This window comes from Pelophylax lessonae (assembly GCF_965119305.1).
Source record: "Pelophylax lessonae genome assembly, chromosome: 4".
Taxonomy (NCBI): Eukaryota; Metazoa; Chordata; class Amphibia; order Anura; family Ranidae; genus Pelophylax; species Pelophylax lessonae.
Window position 1 is genome coordinate 147,360,506 of NC_138771.1, and position 27,428 is coordinate 147,387,933.

Sequence of the window (27,428 nt, forward strand, 5' to 3'; positions counted from 1 at the left end):
TTTTTAGCCCAAATAAAATTTCGAAATAATCTTTTAACCTGAACAAAGAAAGCCATTGGTATTGTAATTGGTACAGCTTGTATAACGTACAAAAGTCGGGGCAACACATTCATTTTTAAAGCACTACAACGGCCGAACCATGACAATACCAATGTCTGCCATTTCTGTACATCAGTCCTCAGTGTCTTCAGGAGTGGAGAGAAATTTACCTCAAACAAATCCAAAGGATTTGAAGTAATATGTATTCCTAAGTATTCTATTGATTGATTATTCCACTGGAAAGGGAAACATTGCCGCAAATTCTTATATTTTCCTGCAGGTATGGAGACATTTAGTGCCGATGATTTAGATATGTTTATTTTAAAAAATGATACCTCCCCATATTTACTGATAGCGTCTAGTATTTGTGGGAGTGTTTTTTCGGGCTCTGTCACAAAGAATAGCAGATCGTCTGCATACGCTGCCACCTTGTGTTGCCCCTTTGCCACATTAGGTCCTGCTATTTCCGAATTTTGACGTATATTCCATAACAGGGGCTCTAGCGCAAGAATAAAGATCAATGGGGACAGAGGGCATCCCTGGCGGGTGCCATTTTTAATCTGAAAGAAGTCAGAATTCCACCCATTTACCCTAACCGCCGCTGAGGGCCTAGAATATAATGCCATGATGTAAGTCAACATTCTTTCTCCTAGGCCAATATGAGTCAGGGTGGCCCTGATGAAATTCCAGGCCACCCTGTCAAAAGCCTTCTCGGCGTCTATGGCCAACAGCATCATTGGCACTTTCCGTCGTTGCGCATTGTATATTAGGTCCACTGCTCGGGTGGTATTGTCCCTCGCCTCTCTTGTAGGGACAAACCCCACCTGATCATAATGGATTAGGCTCGGTATGTATGGAAGAAGCCGATTCGCAATCATCCTTGCGAATAACTTGGTATCCAAATTCAACAAGGAAATTGGACGGTAGCTTCCACATATCGTTGCATCCTTCCCTTCTTTGTGGATAAGGGTGATGTACGCCCGTAGTGAATCTATTGGCATGCTTCCTCCCTCCCCAATATAATTCAAATGCGCTAATAGAGGAGCTTTTAGGATCTCAAAATATTGCTTATAATATAGAAAAGAAAAACCGTCTGGGCCGGGGGCTTTGTGTGGTTTTGTTTGCGAGAGGGCCAACTTGAGCTCTTCCTCTGAGATCCTCTCCTCCATTACGCTCGCCTGGTCCGGGTCCAATGCCCGCATGTCCGAATTTTTGATATATTTGATCGCCTCATCGAAGCCAGCCTCTCCCCCTCTGGCTGGCTCCGAGGAGGCGATGTCATATAGTCCTTGATAAAATCTGCTGAATTCCTCTGCAATTTCTGCTATTCCAGATATTTTTTGTCCCCCCTTTACACGTATATGGTTGATTACCGTTCGTTTCTGCGGTCCCCTTAAGGCTCGGGCCAACATCGCCCCCGGTTTGTCTGAATATTCATAGAAATGTCTTTTTTGTGCCACTAAAGATCTCATAACTTTCTCATATAGCAATTCATTGAGTTTTTCCCTGGCCTTCGTTAGGGGCGACAGTTGTATCTTCGCTACTGTTTTTTTATGCACTAAACTCAAAGTCTCTATCTGAGCCAACAACTCAGCAATCTCTCTCTCTTTTTCGCGTTTACGTTTGGTACCCAACCGTATCATCACCCCTCTGATAACACACTTGTGTGCCTCCCAAATGCTCGATGGCGTCGCTTGCTCACTCGTGTTTTCCTGGAAATACATTTCTAATTCTGTCTGAATCTCCATTTTTGTGTCCACTGATTGTACTAAGAGTTCATTCAATCTCCAAGTCGGTGACCTTTTTGGGCCTGCTTCAAAATTTATTGTGATATGGATAGGCGAGTGATCCGACATGGAGAAAGATCCAATCTGAGACGACACTACTCTGGAAAGCTCTGTCTGTGAAATCAGAATCCGATCAATCCTAGAAAATCTATTATGTATTGGGGAGAAATAAGTATAGTCTTTCTCCTCTGGATGCATTATTCTCCAGGGATCAATTAAATTGAGCAGGGACAACTCCCTGCTGAGTTTTTTCAACCGAGCGTATGGTAGATGTGACGTTCCCATTGACGTATCCAACATAGGCTCGGCCGCGTAATTGAAATCTCCACCCATAATTAGCGAACCCTCTTGGAATTCAAGGATTATTGGTGTCAGAAGTAGTAAAAATGCCAGCTGGCTACTGTTAGGGAAGTATGTATTTACCAAAGTGATCATTTTATTCCCAATCTTGCCTTTTAACATTAAATATCTGCCCTGTGGATCTGAGCGCGTGTCAATATGGGTCCACGCCACCTCTTTTGCTATAATAATGCTAACTCCCTTTGACTTTGCTATTGGGGATGGGGCATGGTATGCCCACGGGAAGTTCTTATTGTGTAGCCTCGGAATTTTTTCATATTTAAAGTATGTTTCTTGAATAAATGCGATCTGCGTTCGACTGCGTCTCATATCCAGCAGCAATCGTGATCTTTTTTCGGGGGTCGAAAGCCCCCTGACATTTAGGGACGTAATTTTAGTACCTTGCATTCCTCCACCTGCTTGCCTGGTCCTTCCCTGTCTTATGTTCCTGTCTTGCTAACCAGGCAAGAATCCCACGACTCCCCTCCCACTAATACTCCACCATATAGTGCAGAGGGGACTGGGGCGGGAGAGGGGAGAAGGAGAGAGAGAGGGAAGGGGCAAGAGAAGAAAAAACCGGGAGAAAGCGAAAAAAAAAAAGAAGAAAGAAGATAAAAAAAAAGGGGGGTAACCCCCCCCCCCTACCCCCTACCCCGCTCCCCTCCGCCCTCCGCTCCCCCCACTACCGGTGTGTCAGTGTGTTTGACTATCTTTGGTCTACTCTTGACCTTGCGTACCAAGACGCGTCCTATTTGGGCGGGCAATCAATATGCGCGCCGTGAGGAGGACTTCTTTCTACCTTTACAAACAACACAACACACAAACTTTTAAAAAAAAAACACAGAATACAAAAAAAAAAAGGGACAAAAATCATAACAACGGACCTCCGAGGGTCCGTGCGTCCCTGGGCGTCCGCCCTTCTCGCACAACTGTATCGGGTGGGTTTGGATTTGGGGGGTTCTGGATGGGTATCATGCTGCGCTTAATAATACATTATATCTCAACTCACCACATTGTCATATATCACAACACCCATTAATTTATTAATTCCAAACCCATCTTATGACACCCCCCTCCATCCCTTATCCCCAACCCCTTGTATGTATAACCCAGCACAACCCCCTCCCCGTAATTACGGCCATTACAATTAACAGATAGCTGACACCTGTCTACCCAGCCACTTGAATTAGCTAACCCGCTATTATTCAACACATCCCAGCTTCAGCCCGTCTACATCTCCACCCTCTCCCTCATGCTGCTTATTTTCCTCAAGAGCTATTCTACGCTGTTAGTACATCTAGCCAATCTGCTACCTCAATTGGCTGTATTTTTAAAAAGGAAAAAAGTCCTTGCAACTGATCAGGCCATCTCAAAATAAACATAGAGTCCCCCTTCTTTATCCTTATGTGGAATGGGTGTCCCCAATGGTAAATTGCCCCTGCTTTCCGAATTTCTTCAAGCAAAGGCTTGACCACTGCACGCATTCTTAGTGTCTTCTTAGAAAGGTCTGGCAGGATCCTGATCTTTGACCCTTCGTAATCAAAGGGGCCCCTATCCCACACTTTCAACATAATTTGTTCTTTTTGAGCAAAAAAATGAATCCTTGCTAATACGTCCCGGAGGAAATCCGCCCCCACACTGCGGGGAGCTCTCACTCTATAGACTCTGTCTATTTCAATGGCCTCTGTGAGGGGCCGTTCCAGTAGGCCATTGAATATTTCACCGAGCTTGCCCCTTAATTCCGTACTTGGGATGTCTTCAGAGAGACCCCTGAGACGTATATTGTTCCGCCGTTGTCTGTTCTCCCCGTCATCCTGTTGTAACTGTAGCATGATTAATTTATTAGCCATTGATTTCTGAACAACCTCAATATGTTTCACTCTCTTCTCTAGCTGACTTTGTCCATTCTCCACCACCACAATCCTGCCATCCAATTTATTAATCTGTCCCTTTAAAAAGTTTATTTCAGTAGTTAAAGAACTTACTATATTTGCAGCTATTTCCGTCAAGTCCTTCTTAGTAGGCATCATGGCTAGGATCTCCTTCCAGCTCTCTGGTTGCGTTTGCAGGGCTTGAGGTGATGGAGACTGTGCTGTCCGCCACTCAATAACAAACTGTGGATGTCTCATCCCTTTTTCCGCCTATAGGTTGCTCTTGGATTTCCTTGCTGTTACCTGTGCATTTAGCGTCCTTTTTTACCGCCACCTCGGTGTTTGCAACCGGTCGCTTTGGCGCCATACTAGCGCGTTCTTCCACCCTTCCACTCCGAGACCCCCGGAGGAAATATGTGGAGATATCCACGCTCCGGACCGTCAGGCCTTGGCTCCTCGCACCGGACACTTCTCCAGCTTGCATGAGCTGGTCGCGAGCGCTGTTTAGGTGTCCTCCTCTACTTACACCTCTGAGGGAAATCCACCACCATTCAATCCTCTGCAGCTGGGGGCTCCTTCGGCAGGCTGGAGGCTAGGAGACTCTCGATCCTCTGTGAGGCTCCCTCCAGCTCCGCTCGCCGCTCTAGTCACGGAGCCAAGATCCGATCTAGCACGGGGGTACCCTCGTGGCTTCAATGGTGTATCTCCGCCGCCACTCGTACCCCCGCTTGCGGAGCTGCACGCCGTCCGGCTTCAGATGTCCCCGCGCAAAGAGGCGGTGTGTGAGCTCCGAGGTGAGCCGATGGTCCCGCGAGGTTTCCGGGGAGGGATATGCCGGACAACCGCTAATTACGGGCGGACGCCGTTACAGAGAGCACGGAGCTCCTCAGCGAGCCTCCTCACGGCACCATCTTCCTGCCACGCCCCTGGAGGACCAATTCTATTTAACTTATTTATAAACGATCTAGAGGATGGGATAAACAGTTCAATCTCAATATTTGCGGATGATACAAAGTTAAGCAGGGCAATATCTTCTGTGCAGGATGTGGAAACCTTACAAGAAGACCTATGTAAAATAATGGGTTGGGTAGCTACATGGCAAATGAGGTTTAATGTTGAAAAATGCAAAGTAATGCATTTGGGTGCTAAAAACATGAACACAAATGACTTGCTAGGGGGAGAACCTCTGGGGGAATCCAGGATGAAAAAAAAGATCTGGGGGTCCTAGTAGATGACAGGCTCAGCAATGGCATGCAATGCCAAGCTGCTACAAGCAAAGCCAACAGAATATTAGCCTGCATTAAAAAGGGTATTCAAACATGTGATGAAAGATGGGAGGCTGATTTGAGTTCAGGTTTTGGCAGTTGGGGCATGCTATTGGGGTCCGATTCCCGAAACCTGTAATTCTGTAGTCAGACTCGGTGGAGCGGCTTCTTATCTCTGGAGTGCTGAGCAAACCACTGTTTACCCTGTACCTGACTGTAGCTCATGGCACCAAACCGACTAGATCATTTGACAGGTGAGGAGGGATGGGAGGACTGTGTTGCTACTTTTATTCCCTCCTTGATAGCAGCCAAAGATACATACATACAGCTTAAGTTTCTCCATAGGGCGTATAACATCCCACTTAGGCTATCACGCATATATCCCTAGCCAAATCCTAAGTGCGCTAGGTGTGGCCTGGAGGTTGGGTCCTTTTGGCACATGGTCTGGTCCTGCTCTAGAATCCGTGCCTTTTGGGAGGCGGTGGCGTCAACCCTTGGTGGGTTGTGGAATGTGATGGTTCCCTTGAAACCCCTGATCCTTCTATTGAGTCATCTCGATGATATAGAGGGGGACAGATATACTAAACTAACTTTCACCCTGTTCTATGCTAGAAGAGAGATCCTACTGAAGTGGAAATCTGGAGACTACCTACCCTCGGCTCCTGACGAGGTGGTCAATGCAGCTTTACCTCTGTATAGACTTACATATGAGAGTAGGAAGTGCCCAAAAATATTTGATAAAATCTGGTCCAGCTGGATAGATGCGGAGGGCTAGGTGTACTCTCCTGCCTTTCTTACTATGCGGACAAAGTCCCGGGACCTCTGTATTCTTTGCTTTGTATAGTGGCGGCGGGGAGGGAGGGCTGGGTTAAGTCTTTAGGAGACATAGCATGCAATATACTGAGCATCTAAGGGTTGTCGTGCATTTATTTTATGCCTGTATGTGATACCTTTGTTATGTTTTGTTTGTTTAATAAACTTTTCTGTTAAAAAAAAAAGGATATTCACTCCAGAGATAAAACGATAATTCTTCCACTCTACAAGATCCTGGTCTGGCCACATCTTGAGTATGCCATCCAGTTCTGGACTTCAGTCCTCAAGAAGGATGTGCCGGAAATGGAGAGAGTCCAGAGAAGAGCAACAAAGCTAATAAAGGGACTAGAGGATCTCAGCTATGGGGAAAGACTAAAAACATTGAACTTATTCTCTCTGGAGAAGAGACACTTGAGAGGGGATATGATAGCGATGTACAAATACCGTACTGGTGACCCTAGCATAGGGAAAAAACTTTTCAGTGAAAGGAAGTTTAAAAAGACATTTACTGAAATTGGAATAGAAGCGGTTTAACCTTAAGCTACGTAGGGGGTTCTTTACTGTCAGAGTGGTAAGGATGTGGAATTCTCTTCCACAAGCAGTGGTATCAGCAGGGAGCATGGATAGTTTCAAATAACTATTAGATGGGCACCTTAACGATCACAAAATACAGGGATATACAATTTACTATTGACAAACACAAGCACACTCACACATCACAGGTTGAACTGGATGGAGTGGTGTCTTTTTTTTAGCCTTACCAACTATGCATCTATAAATATTTAAGGGAGGGGCTGGACGCTGTGCTACTATTAAACTATTACAACCACTTTAACATTAACAGGGGTGCTCACAATGGCCAGCTTTTATTTATTTATGTATCCCAAAAGGAAAAAAACAGTTTGCTATAACTGATTATAATGTGTGAGCTGGAGTTTGGCTTCAAACTGTTAGTGTATTTAAATCTGCTAGTACAGAACACTACCCTCCCCGCCTCTCAAGTGACAATGCTGCTGTCTTCTGTGCTCATTTATCCACAGTGTAAGCAGTGCACTCTAATACAGGAGGTGTGTTATGGCCAGATCACCAGGTGAAAACGGAAAAAAAGCTAAAGCAAACTAATGCAGTCACCATCTTGGTAAGCTGCAATTTATTACATTTTTGGTTTTGGGTTTAATACCGTTTTATTATAGTGGTAATAAATATATGGTTTCTGCTAAGGAATTTGTTGCCAAAATAACCCAGAATATAATGGTAATAGTATCTGGTCTTATACAGTAATGACACTAGTAAACTTTATAGCACTGATATTTTGTATGTGTTATTCACAAAGTTCTCAATAAGCTCGCTGTTATTTTTATTATATGGCTATTATAGAGAAAAGGAGACACTATACTTGCCAATGGGTCTAAAAATGAAAAAGGAACAGCTTTTAAAGTTCCTTGGAAATTTAAGAAAAATGTACCTCTGTGCTTCTAAGGCCTCTTGCACACACAGGACGTTTTGTCATCTTCCCGAGACGTCTTTCAACTTAACGTTGTATATGCATTTAAGCGCATCAAGCTCTTGGGTAATATTTAATTTAATTGGCCAGAGTAATGTATTTTGGCCACTGAAATAAATTAATGCTCAAGCGGTAAACACGCCTATTGTTAATGCTTATTTAGATGTGCTTGCATGCATTTACATGCACAAGCTTTTTTTCTGCCAAAATGCTGCTATTCCTGGTCTCACTGGATGTGGGGGTTTTTTTCTGCCTCGAAATGCCCGTGTCTTTAAAGGCCTATGTGTACATGGAAACATGAACCAACCTGCAGGGGCATGAGGCAGAAAACCCCAATTTGGAAAACCTAAAGAAAAGTGCAGCTTTTGCCCAGGGCAACCAAATAAATAATTTGTGTTCATTTTCCCAGCATTGATTTGAGATTGATGAAACTTGGTTGCTATGGACCACGGCTCTACTTTAGTTCCAGTGCTTGTAAAGCATTTTCATTGCTTCTTGCTCACTTTTTCTCTGGAAGGCAGTATATGAAAATTATTACAATGCAAACACTTGATAGGTAGATAAAATATTTTCTTTGTAATACTGCAATCACACTTTACTGTGTATCAAACTTAGTCTCTGTTCCCCAGAGAAAAATATTTATTTTTTTTTATTGGAGAAACATCCCTGTTCACCGAAGCTTGTTTTATCATTCCTACTGAGAAATAATAGAACTCTAAATAACTACAAGAAGTAATTAAGCCTAATGTGAAAATAACAGGTTTACACAGCATTTCCCCCTTCGATTTTGTGTTACAACTCTAATAATTCCACAATTACTTAATGTAATTTCTCGACAGTTGTGAAAATAACTGGTAGAACTTGTTTTGCTTGGTTACCTCCAAATGTATTGTGCAGCGAATGCTTTCTATAATATGTAATTTATTTGTGCTGGGAAAGCAATCCAGCTAAAAACTAGTAATAAGAAAATACATTCAGATGAGTCGTTTTTAAAGGAAAAAATACATGACTGAAGTACTCTGTGTGTGTGTTCTGTGTGATGCTAAACAGTTTCTGTATTATCCTGTGCAGAAAAAGTGCCCGTATGTGGTTGGATTACACACACAAGTGCATCATTTTTTATCAGAAAATACTGGAGAAAAGTTGGTATTTGTCAGCCCAAAAGTTGCTAATAGGTTTTGATCGAAAAAATGAAGCATCTATGGCCAGCCTAAGGCTGGGTACGCATGGGTTGAAAAACGGCCGGTTCAGTAGGAACTGACTGACTTTCAGCCTGTGTGTACAGCTCCCTGTGTGACAGAAGCTGGTCTACTGTCAGATCAGCTTCTGTCTATCAGCTTCTGTCGAACAAGCATGTTGGAAAACCAGCATCCAATCAGCGATTGCAGCCAATGGCACATCTGTTTGCACTCTCCTAGGGCTTTAAGAACTATCTTAGCAAATTACTCTCCTTGAGCGTAGTTGGTACCCCTTGATCTTCTTCCCACTACTCGTCTCTTTGGGAGTGTTTTTTGGTGACCTTTATCAAAGCTTAGGACCAGAACAAAGTCTAGTCTTCTGTTGCAAAATACTCATTTAATACTATGATCCTGGAGGCAGCATATAAAGTTATACTAAGATGGTGCTGGATTCCAGCCCAAATAACACATGCAAATCCTTCATATAGTGATAGATTTATGGGCTGTGGCCAACGTGGAGATCTGGATTTTGGTCTAAGACTTTCAGACTCCTGCCTACCTTATTTCATTTACGCATCCACATGTAATGTTCTGGTACCTTTGGGTACCCTAATTACTCTTTCATAAGTGTATGCGCCCCACCATTCTCTTTTGGTAAGGTGCGCATACACCTTTAAGACTGATGCTGTCATCACTGGATGGCTATTTAGATCGCCGGCTCTCACTCACATGTGTTCGTTCAAACTGCTTTGTGCCTTGATGCTAACCTGTCTTGAAGCTCACATGCTTGCAAGCATACCTCGCTGTCGGAACCACGCTGCGCTGATCCCTGTATCCCGCTACCGGATCATCCGCTCTTGCCGAACCTCTCCTCTGCTACATTGCTATTAGTGATAAGTACCCCACAGGGGAAACCTCTATAACCTTTATACTAAAGCTTACACTATCTAGCTCTGCATACTAAGGACTATTACTACATCTGCATTATCTAAGATTGCTAGCTCTTGAGCCTACTGCCACCTGTTCTTGCACTGGGTTGATCTCTCTTGTATGTCCACCTGCTACTCTGTCATCTACTACCATACATGATTGCTAAACCTATCTGCATCCCATCTGCTACTATCTTACTTTCAAGAACATTTCCTTTCAAGTGTCTGTCATCTACCATCTCTACCCAACCTGTCTCTTCAGCCTATCATCACTGTGTTACTATATACATAAGTCACTCTAGGAAACATCTTATTGAGTGTGTGTATTTACTTGCTGAATTGAGATCATCCACACATGATGAGTCATTGAGAGTTGGGAATGGTGTCTCATCGTTTCTCTACATGACTACTGAAGTGGAATATTTCTGCAGCTGAAAATCCACATCATACGTAAAACGCAGGAGCGTTACACCACAAGGGTGCAAAGTTGTCCCTGTTGCACTGCCCTGTCTTGGGTCTATTTTCTTATCAACAAAAACTGGCAACCTATATGTTTCTTGCGGCTAAGCATGCCAAGGCCTGGAAGAAACCCACAGTCTCATTTGCAGCTGTGAAAGACTGTTTGACCACTATGATAATCAACGGAAAGACATCCAGCACCTTGCATAACTAGCACTCTAAATTCCTAATAATATGGGAACCATGGCTATCTTACACTTTCCCTACACTACACCCAGCCAGTTACGGCACCTTGTAACCCCCTAGTGAACTAATACCAGGACCTGTGGGTTCCTCTCTTCTCTTCTCCTCCTCTACTTTTTCTCTCTCATTTTCTTACTTTGTATCCCATTCTTTCCTACCTCCCTTGCTGGCCTCCTCCTAATATTTTCCTCACATGCTCTTATGCCTGGGTCTTTTAACACAGCCAGTTGTTTATGTCGACAGCCCTGCCATGTGGCCATATTGTTCAATCCTTGAAACCTTGTTCATTATACTGTCATGCATGCACCCACCTCTTTCAATCATTGCGGATTGAAGGTGTAAACAATTTTCATTTACATGTGACTGTACAGTATAAGGCCCGCTGCAAGGGTGACTCTTGTACAGTATTTCCTTTCGATTTTTGATACAAATTATTGTACCAGAGAAATTAATTGTTTGCATGCTACATAAATGTATTTAGTGGTTGTCATTTGCCCTAGGAGATGTGCAGGATGTAGGAATAATTTGGAGGAGTTGTCCATGAGTCTGAGAGGCCGGGTCTGGTTTCAGCCCAGAGGATTTTTGTGTCTTTGGGTGAATGTGCATTTGGCCATCAGAAAAGAGGGAGGTTTTGGATTGGTGTCCACCCATTAACCCCAAATCCAAAGGTTGAATCCTGAAATGTGTTTTGGTTATGACAAGCATTCCAAACATTTATCACTCACACACTCCTCAAACTCCAAATGTTGCAAGCAACAAACTGATTACCGTATTTATCGGCGTATAACACGCACTTTTTCCTCCTAAAAATACAGGAAAAAGCAATAGTGAGTGTTATACGCCGATATTAAAAAAAACAAAAGGCCAGGAAGCAGTGCCAAGAGGAGAAGGGGGCGTGCCGGGCCGAGGAGAAGGGAGAACGAGCGCTCGCTGTCATCGGAAGTCCGCCTATGATAGACGTCACACATCTCGGCAGAGGAGGTGGGACTTCCGATGACAGCGAGTGCTCGTTCTCCCTTCTCCTCGGCCCAGCACGCCCCCTTCTGCTCTCGGCGCTGCTTCACGGCCCCTTTTAAAAACGTATTCGGATAGTGTCAATGGCGCTTGCGAGGCTGCATATATGGACACTGCGCTGGCGAGGCTGCATTGCTGGACACTGCTGGCGAGGCTGCATTGCTGGAGACTACTGATGAGGCTGCATTGCTGGACACTGCTGATGAGGCTGCATTGCTGGACACTGCTGATGAGGCTGCATTGCTGGATACTGCTGATGAGGATGCATTGCTGGACACTGCTGATGAGGCTGCATTGCTGGACACTGCTGATGAGGCTGCATTGCTGGACACTGCTGATGAGGCTGCACTGCTGGACACTGCTGATGAGGCTGCATTGCTAGATACTGCTGATGAGGCTGCATTGCTGGATACTGCTGATGAGGCTGCATTGCTGGACACTGCTGATGAGGCTGCATTGCTGGACACTGCTGATGAGGCTGCACTGCTGGACACTGCTGATGAGGCTGCATTGCTAGATACTGCTGATGAGGCTGCATTGCTGGATACTGCTGATGAGGCTGCATTGCTGGACACTGCTGATGAGGCTGCATTGCTGGACACTGCTGATGAGGCTGCATTGCTGGACACTGCTGATGAGGCTGAATTGCTGGAGACTGCTGATGAGGCTGCATTGCTGGAGACTGCTGATGAGGCTGCATTGCTGGAGACTGCTGATGAGGCTGCGTTGCTGGAGACTGCTGATGAGGCTGCATTGCTAGACACTGCTGATGAGGCTGCATTCATGGGCACTGGTGAGATGTCAATTTAAGCTTTTTTCCTGAAATTTCTCTACTAATATTGAGGTGCGTGTTATACGCCGGCGCGTGTTATACGCCGATAAATATGGTAGTTGCATATATTCTGTTGCCTTTGTCCACCCCTTTTCATCTATAGGTTTTGTTATAAATTCATTTTTTATAACTTATAATAGATTAAAAAACGTGTCAAAATAACAGATAGGAGGTAATACACGCAGTATATCATAAATAGAAAAAGTAATAGTCATGTTTACAATCAGTGGTAGTAAAAGGCTGGTAAAAAAGCTCTATGTCATCAGCGAACTGGATGACACAAATGTTTTTGGTTTTTAGAAACAGTATGTATTTTTCAGTCAAGGTGTATCCTTAGGGTCCTTTCACACGGTGTGCCTCCGTCGGCGGACTCCGTGCTGCTCAGCCGGGGATCGATCCGCCGATCCCCGCTGAGCAGGTGGATGACAACTCCCTCTCCACTCTGTGTGCGGAGACGGAGCTGTCAGATCCTCGCTGTTCTCTATGGGGGAATCGGATGAGAACGGACCACCATGTCCATAAGTAGTATGCAACATAAGCACACACCCTATGGCCAGGCAGTTCTGGAAATTAACTTTGGGGTTGGATTTTATCAGTAGTTTGCTCGTCACCCTAAAAGAGGTCCCACAACATGGATGTCTGGAGGATGCACAGCCTGCATGCATGTTCTGTACTGATCATTTTTTAAAAATTATCATTGCTCAAATCTTTTCCCCTCCATCTCATGTTTAAAGGGTCATCTATTCAGCTTGCTTTTCACAGAGTTTCTGTTAAGTTTAAATGAAACCTGTCTTGGGAGAAATCTGGAGACTGCAATTGCTGATTTCCCTCTCTGACAATGCTAGTTGCCTAGCTGCAATGCTGATCCTGTGTTTTCAGTTCTTTCTGAGTCATTAATAAAGAACAAGCAAAAAGATGAGGAGCTAAAGATGACTTAATGCTAATTTCATTTGCTGCATGTTTGTTATAAAACAGTGGTTCAGAATGTATTAAAGTCAGAGTATCACCATTATTGCCAGCAGATAGGATTTTCAGAAGTGGTCAGCAGTCACACACTTCAGGTTTCTCTTAGCCCAGGTCTTTTTTAATCTGATAGATTATTTTTCTTATAACTCTTCTCCCATCATTTTTCTTCTATAAGAAAAGGATTTCTTTGCAGCATACTCTGGTTAATTTACTAAACGATTATAGGCTGTTCACAAAACTACAGTACATTTACATTTTGCAAAGGAATTTCCCCTTAGCTTAGTGAATGATTTAATGATCTGCTTAGGGTTCAATCTTCCAATTATGTGCAAGCTAAAACCCTATTTTTTTTAATTTTCTCTGTATGCAAATTACCTTCCAAAGTGAGAATTTACTTTGCAAAGTTATCATGCTCTACTCCAGGGGTATTGAATTAAATTCACGGAGGTCCAGTCACTAAAACTTTCTTCCAACAGCGGTCCGAATCACATTTGGTTTAATGGCACCTTGAAGCATCGGCAAATGCCACACAATTTTGTAAGTGCCAAACCAGCTTTGTGCGCCGAAATTTTAAAAAAATTGGCATTGACTTCCTTTTCTGCATGTGAGACAGCCCATTGAAATGAATGGGCTGCCTAAACGCAGAAGCAATAATATAAACCTAGTCTCAGATCCTTCACATCACAATCCCTTCATTACAATAATGTTCTCAGCCCCCCTCACATCAAAACCCCCCTATACATCATAGCCCCCTTTCACATCACGATTCTGTCCCCTCTACATCAAGATCACCAATTTTTATCACAGTCCCCCCTTTGCAGCAATGTCTTCAACCCCCCTTCACATCACTCCCCTTATTAATATCCCCTCCCCTTCACATTCCAGTTCTCTGCCCTCTTTATATCAGCCCCCTCCAACTTCACATTACTGTCCTCAGCCTCCCCTTCATATCACCCCCTCACATCCCTGTCATCATCCCCCCATTATATCACCCCCCTACTCCTTCACATTCCTGCCCCCCCCCTCCTTGTCCATTCCTGTCTTCTGCCTCCATTCACATTCCTGTCCTCACCCCCCTACTCCTTTACATTCCTCACCCCCCCTCCCCTTAACAATACATTCCTCTCCTTAGTCTCCTTCACATTCATGTCCTCACTCCCCCCATCACATTTCTGTCATCACCCCTCTCCTCCATATTCCTGTCCTTGGGCCCCCTTCACATCATCCTTGGCTTCCCCCACATCCTTCACAGCAGTGACAGCTCTTTTTAATTTCCTACCTACACAGGGCAGAAGGCAAGAGGCACATCAATCTAGAGCTGACATCGGAAGCAGGACAGCTCTGCATGGATGGCAGGAGGCTGACATCGGTGGCAGGTCAGCTCCACATTTACAGCTGGAGGATGATATTGTAAGCAGGACAGCTCCAGAAGGAGGGTGGGAGCTGCACAACTTTTCCTGGTAACCAGCTTGCAGAGATGTATAGTAACTAAGTAGAACTACTTCACTACTGTACTTAAGTACGGAAAGGCGGTATCTGTACTTTCCTAGAGTAGAATTTTTTTCTCCGACTTCCACTTTTACTTCACTACATTTTTTCCATGTTTTTAATACTTCTACTCCGATATTTTTTTTTTGTGCTGCATAGTTACTCGTTACTATCATAAAAATTACCACTGCCAGAACAGTAGATGGCAGGTTTCATGAAGCTCAAAACATGTATTATCAGCGCATACGAAAATAAATGCTACTGTATGTATAAATAAAAGCTGCATTTGAAATAATAAAAAACAATATGATGTTCAAACTTTTGACTTCTTTCTTTAATAACTACATAACACAGTACTTGTACTTTTACTTTCAGTACTTGAATAGCAATTTTTTTTCAAAACTACTTGTACTTTTACTTTCAGTACTTGAGTAGCATAATTTTTTAAAAAACGACTTGCAATACTTAAGTACAAAAAATGTTGAATAGTTTTGTACTTCTACTCAAGTCACTTTTTGATCGAGCACTTCCACTTCTACTCAAGTCACTTTTTGATCGAGTACTTGTACTTTTACTCAAGTATGGGTTTCGAGTACTTTATACAACTCTGCCAGCTTGTGATTGGTTGTTAAAAGTTAACTTGGCAGCTCCTGCCCTCCTATCTGGGGACACAGCGAGTATAGGCCTGGAAGTTGGATCCTAGTGACTGTCTGCTCCTTAACCCCTTGTTTGACTGTGTCAGTTTTGTTAAAGTGGGATTTGCCCTGCTGGGAGTCCCAGATGTACTTGTGTTTCTATTCTCTGAGATGGATATACCTGAAGAGAGTAGACAGAATTAAGATAGTCCTCCACTTTGTGCCCTAAATTCTGGAGTATCCCAATGCTTTCCCACAGCCCACCCAAGCTTAACCAGCAATGAAGCCTGAAAAGATATCTAATGCCTGGTTATTTTTAGTGAGACTGTTCACATGTTGTGTGCATGGCTGCCTGGGGACCCAGATGGGAAGAGAACCTTGGATAAATCAGCAGGACCAGTCAAGGGCCTGCTCTACATAAGTAACACACTTTCACAGTTGAACTGGCTTTCCCTTTAGTTTTAGTGTACACAGGACAGCTGTCTGACAGAAATGAAAACTTCTTCCTACTTACTATTTTTCCCAAGTGCTTTTCTTATAAAGTATTAGAGCATGTAAATAAAATAGGTACATTTTGTTTTCTTCTGGGTCAAGGACAAAAAATTATGGAACAGGACCAACTATAAAACATTTCACAGCAATGGACAATTCCCAGGAATATTGATATTAGAGGGCATCCATTCTAACCATTATAACTCACTATGACTTTTCTTACAGAGTGATACAAACGGGATCCTCATTGCCGATGGTACTTGGATCACTAATGAATACCTGTGATAATTCTGATGGCTCTCAATGTTTGCAGTCACTCATAACGCGTTACCAAATATTACATTTTCTTTAGATAATGTTGAATTTAACCAACTACTGTATTTGTTATTGGGTTGGCTGAATGAAGTTGAAAAAAAAAAAATGGCAGCTAAGAATGAAGATATGATGGACATCAGAAATGTACCTGCGTGTGCTGGCTGTTGCATTTTTTGCTTTTCCTTCTGTCTTCGCTGGGCTTCACTGCCTACCTCTTTATTTTTTTGTGTTTGTTTTCTTTTCTGTGTTCTGGTGCAAGTATATCTGCCCTATTTATCTGTTCGGGTGAGCTGTGTATACGTACGGGTTTAGCTTGTTGAGATCCCTGCCCCCCTATGCTGGCTATACAGTGATTGAAATTTGTTCAGTTGAGCAGGGACTTTTTGCCAGTATGACCATCCCTGCTTGACAGAAGTTAGTCGCTTGATCAACTTTTGTCAAAGGGACTTGCTGGAAAATGTTTATCGATCAGTGGCTGCAACTGCTGATCACTGTATTCTGAACACAACGTCCTGGAAGGGAGGACTCCCTATCCGCCCAGTTTGTGTGGATGAAGGCATCTGTTTCTTTTTCATTCAGCTAAACTAACTATCTCTGGCTAGATTTGCACATCAATTTATAGTTGCTGAGAAAGAAGCAGAGTTGCTTCAGGCCTCCCATCTTTTAAAAGGCAATTACTTTTCTGACATATTTTTCCAAAAAATACTAAATGTACCTAAAATGATGTGTTAGGGCTGCCGCAATAAAATAAATTAACAAGTGTTCAGTGATTGTCCTGATTGATGTGTCTGCCATGTTTAATTACATTACTATAAAAAGAGGTTATAAAAATTTCATATAATGTTCCCAAATAAATACATCTAAATACACAAAAGTGCCAAAATTACATCCTGTCAAATATATGTATAATATTCAATGCAAATAAGTCCCAAAAATCCAATTAGCTATTGTGTTCTTTAGTTTTTATATCAAACAGTGTTCTTTAAAGTGCTCAGCAAATCAACAAGTATTCCCACTACTTCTTTCACCTCTAATCTCATGAGAAGATATTTCTAACTCTTCTGTACAAAATAGGTCAAACTGTGCTTACTACTTGTCAATTCCCAGAAAATGTATCAATCCAATGAACCAAACACCATAATGTAAAATGATTTGTTTTACAGTTTAAAAGCAGTAACCTAAGGGCTCTTTCACACGGGCGGTCCGATCAGATCAGCCTGTCAGTTTTTTAGGTGGATCTGATCGGATGCCCCATTCAGCCCTATGGAGCAGCGGATGTCAGCGGTGACATGTCCGCTGACACCCACTGCCATCCGCATCCCATCCTGTCCGTGAAATCCGGACGGATGGAAACCCTATTTTCCATCCGTCCTGGGGATCGGATCGGATGGGATTGGATGAGAGCAGACAGGCGGTCCCCTCTCATCCAATTCCCCATAGAGAGCAGCGGGGGCTGTGACACCTCCCTCTCTGCACTGCAAGCGGAGACGGAGCTGTCATCCGCCGGCTCAGCGGGGATCGCGGATCGATCCCCGCTGAGCAGCACGGATCCGTCTACGGAGGCGGACCGTGTGAAAGAGCCCTAAAGCATAATTCCACTTTTTGCAAAACAAAAATTAAATGCATCCAATTTTTTTAAAAAAAATACATTTGTGCATTTATTATTTATTTGCATTTGAGCTTGTAAAGCATTGCACCCGTGATCACTGTGAACAGACATTTTAGTGCAGTCATACCGTGATGGTGTGAGCAATCCCTTACAGAAGTACTCCAGTGCTTCTAGTGTTTATTTCAAGAATTAATTTCACCAAAGTGCCTGTAGATACAGGGTCAGTAAGGACTTGTTGAATGGCTAATTTTCTGCTTCTTATGAATATGCAATGAATATGTAAAATCTCTATAGCCTGTCCACAAATAAGGGCTAGGCTGAGAATTAAGGGTTGATGATAGGGTTAGGTTCTAGATTTCAGTCATCCTGGCACACAAGAGCTGTTGAGGATCCTGAGCTCTCCCACTTCTCCAAGGAGCCCAGTACAGTGATAAACTGTGTCAGGATGGCTAGCAGGAGCTCAGGGCACATCCATTTCCTAATCTCTACGATTAATGAATTTGGAAATGCTCACTTCTAAGCATTTCTGGATTCAGAGCTGTCAAATCCCAGCTGGTTTGCTGGATAAACAGCCCATTAAGCACAGTGCTTGATCTGCTAGAGAGGTCGGCAGCGGAGATATTAGGGGTCTAATAGGCTCCTGATGTCTTTAAAAAGAGAACTGTCACCAGACAATGTCATCACATAGGGGGCCTATTAGACCCTTGTTATACCAATGAAGATATGTTAAAAAAAGATACATAAAAATTGTATATGATATAAAAATAAATACAGTATCTCACAAAAGTGAGTACACCCCTCACATTTTGTAAATATTTTAATATATCTTTTCATGTGACAACACCGAATAAATGACACTTTGCTACAATGAAAAGTAGTGAGTGTACAGCTTGTATTTCAGTGTAAATTTGCTGTCCCCTCAAAATAACTAACACACAGCCAATAATGTCTAAACTGCTGGCAACAAAAGTGAGTACAACCCTAAGTAAAAATGTCCAAATTGGGCCCAACGTGTCAATATTTTGTGTGGCCACCATTATTTTCCAGCACTGCCTTAACCCCCTTGGGCATGGAGTTCACCAGAGCTTCACAGGTTGCCACTGGAGTCCTCTTCCACTCTTCCATGATGATGTCACAGAGCTGGTGGATGTTAGAGACCTTGCGCACCGCCACCTTCCATTTGAGGATGCCCTACACATGCTCAATAGGGTTTAGGTCTGGAGACATGCTTGGCCAGTCCATCACCTTTACCTTCAGCTTCTTTAGCAAGGCAGTGGTCATATTGGAGGTGTGTTTGGGGTCGTTATCATGTTGGAATACTGCCCTTCGGCCCAGTCTCTGAAGGGAGGGGATCATGCTCTGCTTCAGTATGTCACAGTACATGTTGGCATTCATGGTTCCCTCAATGAACTGTAGCTCCCCAGTGCCGGCAGAACTAATGCAGCCCCAGACCATGACCCTCCCACCACCATGCTTGACTGTAGGCAAGACACACTTGTTTTTGCACTCCTCACCTGGTTCCTGCCACACACCCTTGACACCATCTGAACCAAATTCATTTATCTTGGTCTCATCAGACCACAGGACATGGTTCCAAAATCCATGTCCTTAGTCTGCTTGTCTTCAGCAAACTGTTTGCGGGCTTTTTTGTGCATCATCTTTAGAAGAGGCTTCTTTCTGGGACAACAGCCAGCAGACCAATTTGATGCAGTGTGCGGAATATGGCCTGAGCACTGACAGGCTGACCCCCCACCCCTTCAACCTCTGCAGCAATGCTGGCAGCACTCTTAGGGCTCTTTCACACGGGCGATCCGATCAGATCCGCCTGTCAGTTTTTTAGGCGGATCTGATCGGATCCTCCATGCAGCTCTATGGGGCAGCGGATGTCAGCGGAGACACCTCCGCTGATACCCGCTGCCATCCGCATCCGATCCTGTGCGTGAAATCTATTTTTCCATCCGTTTAGTAATCGGAGCGGAGTGGATCTGATGAGAGCGGACAAGCGGTCCGCTCTCATCCGATCCCCCATAGAGGGCAGCAGGTGCTGAGACACCTCCCTCTCCGCTCTGCAAGTGGAGACGGAGCTGTCACTCGCCGGCTCAGCGGGAATCGCGGATCGATCCCCGCTGAGCAACACCGATCCGCGGGGAGGCGGACCGTGTGAAAGAGCCCTTACATCTATTTCCCAAAGACAACCTCTGGATACGACGCTGAGCACGTGCACTCAACTCCTTTGGTCAACCATGACGAGGCCTGTTCTGAGTGGAACCTGTCCTGTTAAACCACTGTAAGTGGTTGAAAACCCTTACATGTATGCCAAATTAAGTGACAAGCATCAACATAAGCTGTACCAGTTTCCCTTAGAAACCTCATAGAGCCGATGTAATTATCGGCTGGGGGGCTGACCATGTGGGCTTCCTGGACCGGTAAGTGTCCTAATATTTAAAGTCAGCAGCTACAGTATTTGAAGTTACTGACTTTAAATTTTTTCTGAAGGAGGCTGGATCTCCTCTTTAAAGTGCAACTGTTCCCAGACAATTAACTTTACACAGACCTATTCTAAACAAGCCATAAAAGAGGCCTAAACCAAGTCATCACTGTGTTATTGCACATAAGTTTATGCATGTTACAGTGAGCTTACAGTTAAGGCAGCTCAGTCATATTGAATGTACCTCCAATGCAGCGCAGTATAGCAAAAACTGCACTGGACCTTATTTCAGGAAAGCAAAGCAAACATGAAAGGCATTGCAGTGCATCAATATGCATTACTACAATGCAAAAGTGGGACCTAGCAGAACATTTATATCTTTACATTAGAAGATTAGCAGGCTGCCAAGGAAAATAAGGGGAGCTGAGCGGTGATTATAGAGTCTTTGTGATAAACTTTGAAGATAAAAATCTTCACAATGTCTACAACTACAGACATGAATGGTGGTTGTTTTAAAGTGCTTTTGCTGCAGTGAGTACATAGTCTGGGCACAGGTTTAATTTAATGTATTGCTGTATAGGTTAAAGGACCATAGGGAGGACCTCATTTTCTACACAAAGTTTGGGTTTAGTTTTCTAATGGCCTGTATACACGATCTGAAAATTATACAACAGATTGTTGGCTTTTTTGGTTGCTAGTCCCATATCGAAAATGAGTTTACTAAAGTACAACAGAATAAAAATTCGGAAGGGATGTAATGTGTTGTAGTGTATTTGTATTGTTATTTCGAACAACAACTGTACTAAAAAAAAAATTGTATGATCTGGCTAGGATCCATTCCCCCTTTCTTCCCCAGACCCAATCCCCCTACCCCCCTCATCCTCCTTCTTCTTGTCCTCTCCTTCTCCCCTCCCACGCCTTATCTTTCCCTCTTTCATCTTTCTTCTCTCTCCCTTTTTCTATGAATAAGTGTTTAACCACTTGCCTACAGTGCACTTTCACCCCCTTCCTGTCCAGACTGATTTTCAGCTTTCAGCGCTCTCACACTTTGAATGACAATTACTCAGTCATGCAACACTGTACCCATAAAAAATTTGTGTCCTTTTTTTCACACAAATAGAGCTTTCTTTTGATGGTATTTAATCACTACTAGGTTTTTTATTTTTTGTGCTATAAATAAAAAAAGACTGAAAATATTGTGAAAAAACGCATTTTTCTTTGTTTCTGTCATAAAATTTAGCAAATGAGTAATTTTTCTTCACAAATTTTGGCCAAAATTTATACTGCTACTTATCTTTGGTAAAAATAACCCAAATAAGTGTATTTTATTTGGTCTTTGTGAAAGTTATAGAGTCCACAAGTTATGGTGCTAATCATTGAAAATTGATCACACTTGATCATACCTGATGTACTGAAGGCCTATCTCATTTCTTGAGACATTAAAAAGTCAGGAAAGTACAAATACCCCCCAAATGACCCCTTTTTGGAAAGTAGACATTCCAAGGTATTTAATAAGGGTCATGGTGAGTTTTTTGAAGTTGTAATTTTTTTCCCACAAATCTTTGCAAAATGAAGATTTGTTTTTTTTTTTACAAATTGACGTATTAACAGGTTATTTCTCTCACACAGCATATGTATACTTGCAACTACACCCCAAAACACATTCTACTACTTCTCCTGAGTATGGCGATACCTCATGTGTGAGACTTTTTCACAGCCTGGCCACATACAGAGGCCTAACATCCAAGTAGCACCGTCCGGCATTCTAGGAGCACAAATTACACATATAATTTCCTGACAACCTATGGCACTTTTGAAGGCCCTGGAGCACCAGGACAATGGAAACCCCCATAAAATGACCCCATTTTGGAAAGCAAACAGCCCAACGTATAATTTTTGAGGCATAATGAGTCTTTTGAATATGTCATTTTTTTCCACAAGTTTTTGGAAAATGTGGAAAGAAAATGAAAACGCATGTTTTTTACACAAAGCTGTCAATTTATGCAATATTTCTAACACATAGCATGTACATAGCAAAAATTGCACCCCAAAATACATTCTGCTATTCCTCCTGAGTATGGCGATACCACATGTGTAACACTTTTACACAGCCTAGCCACATACAGAGGCCTAACATCCAAGTAGCCCTTTTCACAAAGTTGTCCATTTATCCACTTTAACACTGGGCCTATTTTTGACACTTGGTGTTTACAAGCTAAAATCATTTTTTTTGCTAGAAAACTACTTAGAACCCCCAAACATTATATATATATATATATTTTTTTAGCAGAGACCCTAGAGAATAAAATGGAGATCGTTGCAATATTTTTTATCACACCATATTTGCGCAGCAGTCTTCCAAATGCAATTTTTTTGAAAAAAATTCACTTTTTTGAACTAAAAAATAAGAAAACAGTAAATTTAGCCCAATTTTTTTCCATAATGTGAAAGATAATGTTACGCCGAGTAATTAGATACCCAACATGTCATGCTTCAAAATTGCGCATGCTCACAGAATGGCGCCAAACATTGGTACTTAAAAATCCCCATAGGCAACATTTTAAAAATGTCTGCAGGTTACCAGCTTAGAGTTACAGAGGAGGTCTAGGGCTCAAATTATTGCTCTCGCTCTAGCGATCGTGGAGATACCTCACATGTATGGTTTGAACACCGTTTACATATGTGGGTGGGACTTGCGTATGCGTTTGCTTCTGCGCGCGAGCTAACGGGGACAGGGCGCTTTAATTTTTTTTTTCCTATTTATTTTATTTATTATTTTTTATTTTACACAGTTTAAAAAAAAATGTTTTGATCATTTTTATGTAAACATCCCTTGTAATAGAAATAGACATGACAGGTCCTCTTTATTGTGAGATCTGGGGTCAAAAAGACCTCACACCTCACAACTACACTAAAAAATAAAAAAAATAAAAAATTGTTGAAAAAGGGAAAAAACGACTTTTGACGTAGCTCCGGTCCTCCAAGACCATAGAGTCGAGTGAGGGCCATCTTGCCCTCACTCGACTTCCTGTCTCTGAGGATCCGGGACCGGATAGTTTTCCCCGCTGCCGGCGGGTCCGGTAAGCTGGGAAAACGTCTGGGACGCGGTGGGAGGGGGGGGCACCTCTTCCCCTGCACCGTAAGGGTAATTCCGCGGCGAATCCGCCACTGGGATCACCCTTATCTGAAAGCCGACCGCCCGCCGTTTAAAAAAATACCGGGGTTATGGCAGCTATCTGCTGCCATAACCCCAGTTTTTAGCTTTTAATGGCCGACGCATATAGTCGTTAGGCGGTCGGTAAGTGGTTGCATGTATATGGCAAACAGGTGACGATGACTGATGGGGTGACAGGTGACGATGACTGATGGGGTGACAGGTGACGATGACTGATGGGGTGACAGGTGACGATGACTGACGATGACTGATGGGGTGACAGGTGACGATGACTGATGGGGTGACAGGTGACGATGACTGATGGGGTGACAGGTGATGATGACTGATGGGGTGACAGATGACAATGACTGATGGGGTGACAGATGACAATGACTGATGGGGTGACAGGTGACAATGACTGATGGGGTGACAGGTGACGATGACTGATGGGGTGACAGGTGACGATGATTGATGAGGTGACAGATGACGATGATTGATGAGGTGACAAGTGATGATGATTGATGGGGTGACAGATGACAATCACTGACGGGGTGACAAGTGACGATGATTGATGGGGTGACAAGTGACATTCACTGATGGGGTGACAAGTGACGATGATTGATAGGGTGACAGATGATGATGACTGATGGGGTGACAGGTGACGGTGATTGATGGGGTGACAGGTGACGGGCGATGGTCACTGATGGGTGACAGGTGACGGGCGATGGTGCACGGCGGTACTGATGGCAGTCTCTGGTGACCGGTGAACTTTAGGCTATGTTCACATGTGAGCGTAGTGATCGCGGGCAGAATCACTGCGATTCTGCCCGCGATCCACAAATCATTGCAAATCGTGGGACGCTTGTGCGTTGCCCGTGATTTGCAATAGCACCCCAAACGCTGTGCGATGTTGCTGCGATTTCCGCCTGCCGAATCGCGGTAACATCGCGCAAACAACGCATGACGCCCCAAAGAAGCTCTTGCAATGATTTCTGGATCGCGGGCAGAATCGCAGTGATTCTGCCTGCGATCGCTACGCTCACATGTGAACGTAGCCTTATGGGTGTCAATTTCTGGGCACTGATGAGGTGACTGTTGGGTGACAGGTGCAATTGGGGGGGGGGTGCTGAGGACTGTGTGGGGACATTTATTTGTGTGATTTTACTTTGACAGGTGTACAGAGCAGTAACTCACTGTTTCTAGCTCTGCTCTTCTCACATTGGAAACTGTGTGAGGGGAGAAGAGCTAGTAACAGTGAGTTACTGCTCTCTGTTTACATTTTGTGATCGGCTGTGAATGGATTCACAGCCGATCACATAGTAAACAGTCACTGTCAGTGACTGTTTACTACTGCCGGTGACTAGCTGTGTTCCTAGGGAACACAGAACCACCGACATGACCGCGCTGCGCGCTCCCGATCGCGCATGCGCGGTCATCTTGTGGGCTCCTCTATTGTGATCGGCTGTGTCATTGGAACACAGCTGATCACGTGGGAAACAGCCATGCCCATTGGCTGTTTCCCCCCTGCCGGTGACGGGGGGTGTCCCGGGGACACGCCGACACCGGCAGTGCAGGGCGGCGCCTGCCCTGCTGAATGGGATCACGTCATATGACATCTTCCCAGAACAATGGCCGCACCGTCCCGCCGTCAATTGACGGCGGGCGGGCGGCAAGTGGTTAAAAAAGAAAAAATGATTAGGCGGTTCCTATTTTCTTACTGTGACCAGTTTAACTTCCAATCTCAGCTTCTTACGAGGCAACGGACTGTTTATTTTGAGTTTATATTGGCTGAGAATGTGCTGATCAACCTGGATTTCATAATCTTGTATCATGTATACTGTTATGTCAATAATTCATTACCTTTGTTCTGTTAACATGGAACCTGCCTTTTGAGAAAAAAAATATTAAAAATTAAATAAATATATTAATTACAAAATCAAAGGATCTGGTATCATGCTAGAACATTTTTTGTGGTTGTCCCATTGGATAATATCCTAAGAACTGTCGTGATCAGCTGTTGAAATATTGATCAGATTATCATACGATCGCTTTGAAAGTGTTATTTTTCGTGCAATTTTCAGGTCATGTGTAAGGGCCATAAGCATCAATCATTTCCTGGCATTCTGAATTTTTTTTCGTATGCTTTCAAATGTTCTTTTTTGTTCAAGATGCCCTTTACAGAGATATGAAAAACATCATGTAATGCAGTTTTGTATTTCGAGTACCATCCTGTAATACCTATTCATTACCAGGCCATTTTTCTGGTTTCGGTTTTCAGTAATACGATAGTTTCACTGGCGATTACTTGGTCTTGCAACACTGTACCTAAATAAATTTTTTGTCATTTTTTTTCAAACAGACGAGGCTCTATTTATTTTATTTTTTACTATATAAAGGAAACACTCTGAAAATTAAACAGACAGTGATTGTCTCGTCCTTGCTTAAAAAAAAAAAAAAATAGCAAATAAAAATACAAAAAAAAAAAGTTAGCAACACTACCAAAATGATCCTGCTTTGGAAAGGTACCCCAAGTGGTATTGAGGTGGGTAAAATATAATGCTTGGTAATGGTAAATTAGATACAGTGCATCATTAAAGTACAGGTCATACACCGGGGGGGAGGATGTGAAGGGGTAATATGCAGGTCACATACAATGGGAGGTATGAGGGGAGGGGGTTATTGTACAGGATAAGGGAAGTGAAGGTTTCATATAAAAGTCACATAGAAAGGCAGCATAGAGATGAGACGTATAGGAGTGGGTGAAAGGATTAAGAAAAAGTGAGTTCAAACTGTTCATCTCTGAATCTGTAGCTGCTGATTTATTCGTACATGACACCCTCATTGGTAAAATACTACTTCCTTATGTTTCTCTATTGTGGGAGGTAGGTGAGTACTCTCAGATGTAAACAGTTGTACTGTTTACATTTTTGATTCCTGTGATAGGCTATTGCAACAATCACAAGGTAAAGAGATGCTTTGATTGGCTCTGTCCACGGTGCCTGTAATCTAAGTCATAATGACAACTCAGATCACAGTCATTAATGGGAGCACTGGCTGCCCATGTAGGTTTTTGGATATGCTATTTATAAATACACATCAGAAAAAAACACCCATCACATTTGACTAGCATAGGTACAGTACTTGAATGTGTCTTGATTTGCATCTTCTGTCATCCGCTGTCCAGCTGCATTGAGAGATGGAGGGGCAATGCTAGGAGATAATCAGGCTCTGCCACAAGCACACTTAAAGTGATTGTAAACAATCACCTTGTAAAACAACCCATTCAGTTTAAAATAGAAATGAAAGGCAAAACATTTGTGTATAGATATAAAAATACATTATAAATACTGTATTTTCTGGTGTATAAGACTACTTTTGAACGTCAAAAAAATCCCCCAAAAATGGGGGGTCGTCTTATACGCCGAGTATAATATCTCCAAGTTAACCTAAGTATAAGTATTACCGGTAGATGTAATCTCTCAAGACGCTGGCTGTGTGGGAAAACTGTACCAGTATACCGTATGTACCGTAGCTTCGGCTACATACAGTGTACCGCGCTGAGCCAATCAGGGAGAGAGATGTATTCTATTATTGAATGCAAAGCCTGCTCGGATTGGCGGAGTAACATCAGCCCGCCTCTCTGACTTTGCCAATCCAAGCAGGTATTGCATTCAATAATAGAATACATCGCTCGCTGTGAATGGCTCAGAGCGGTATACTGTATGAGGCCGAAGCTACGGTACATACGGTATACCGGTACAGGATTCCCGCACAGCCAGCGCCTTGAGATTACAGGTAATACTTAGGGTACCTTGGAGATATTATGAGAGATTACATGTATTACAGTACTAGGGTACCTTGGAGATCTATGAGAAATCTGATGCTTTTCAATGGTGTTGCCTTGCTTCGGAAGGAGGGTAGTCTTATACGGCGAGTATAGCCCAAAACCTATGTTTTAACTTGAAAATTAGGGGGGGTCGTCTTATATACCCAGTTGTCTTATACGCCGGAAAATACGGTACCTTTTTTTCCCCTTTTTTTTTAAAAGTGATCATATTCCCTCTGTTC

The 27,428-nt window shown here is 43.2% G+C and overlaps 1 protein-coding gene across 1 annotated transcript in view; it reads right to left on the reverse strand.

Annotated features, from left to right (window-relative positions):
* PAX4 (paired box 4) overlaps positions 1–27,428 on the reverse strand; it is a gene marked incomplete at both ends in the record, with an annotated part of 93,930 nt that overhangs the window by 14,593 nt on the left and 51,909 nt on the right. The window contains one exon of the mRNA XM_082256298.1: positions 3,821–4,114. Coding sequence (XP_082112424.1) covers positions 3,821–4,114 — 294 coding nt within the window. The remainder of the gene's footprint in view (positions 1–3,820; positions 4,115–27,428) is intronic.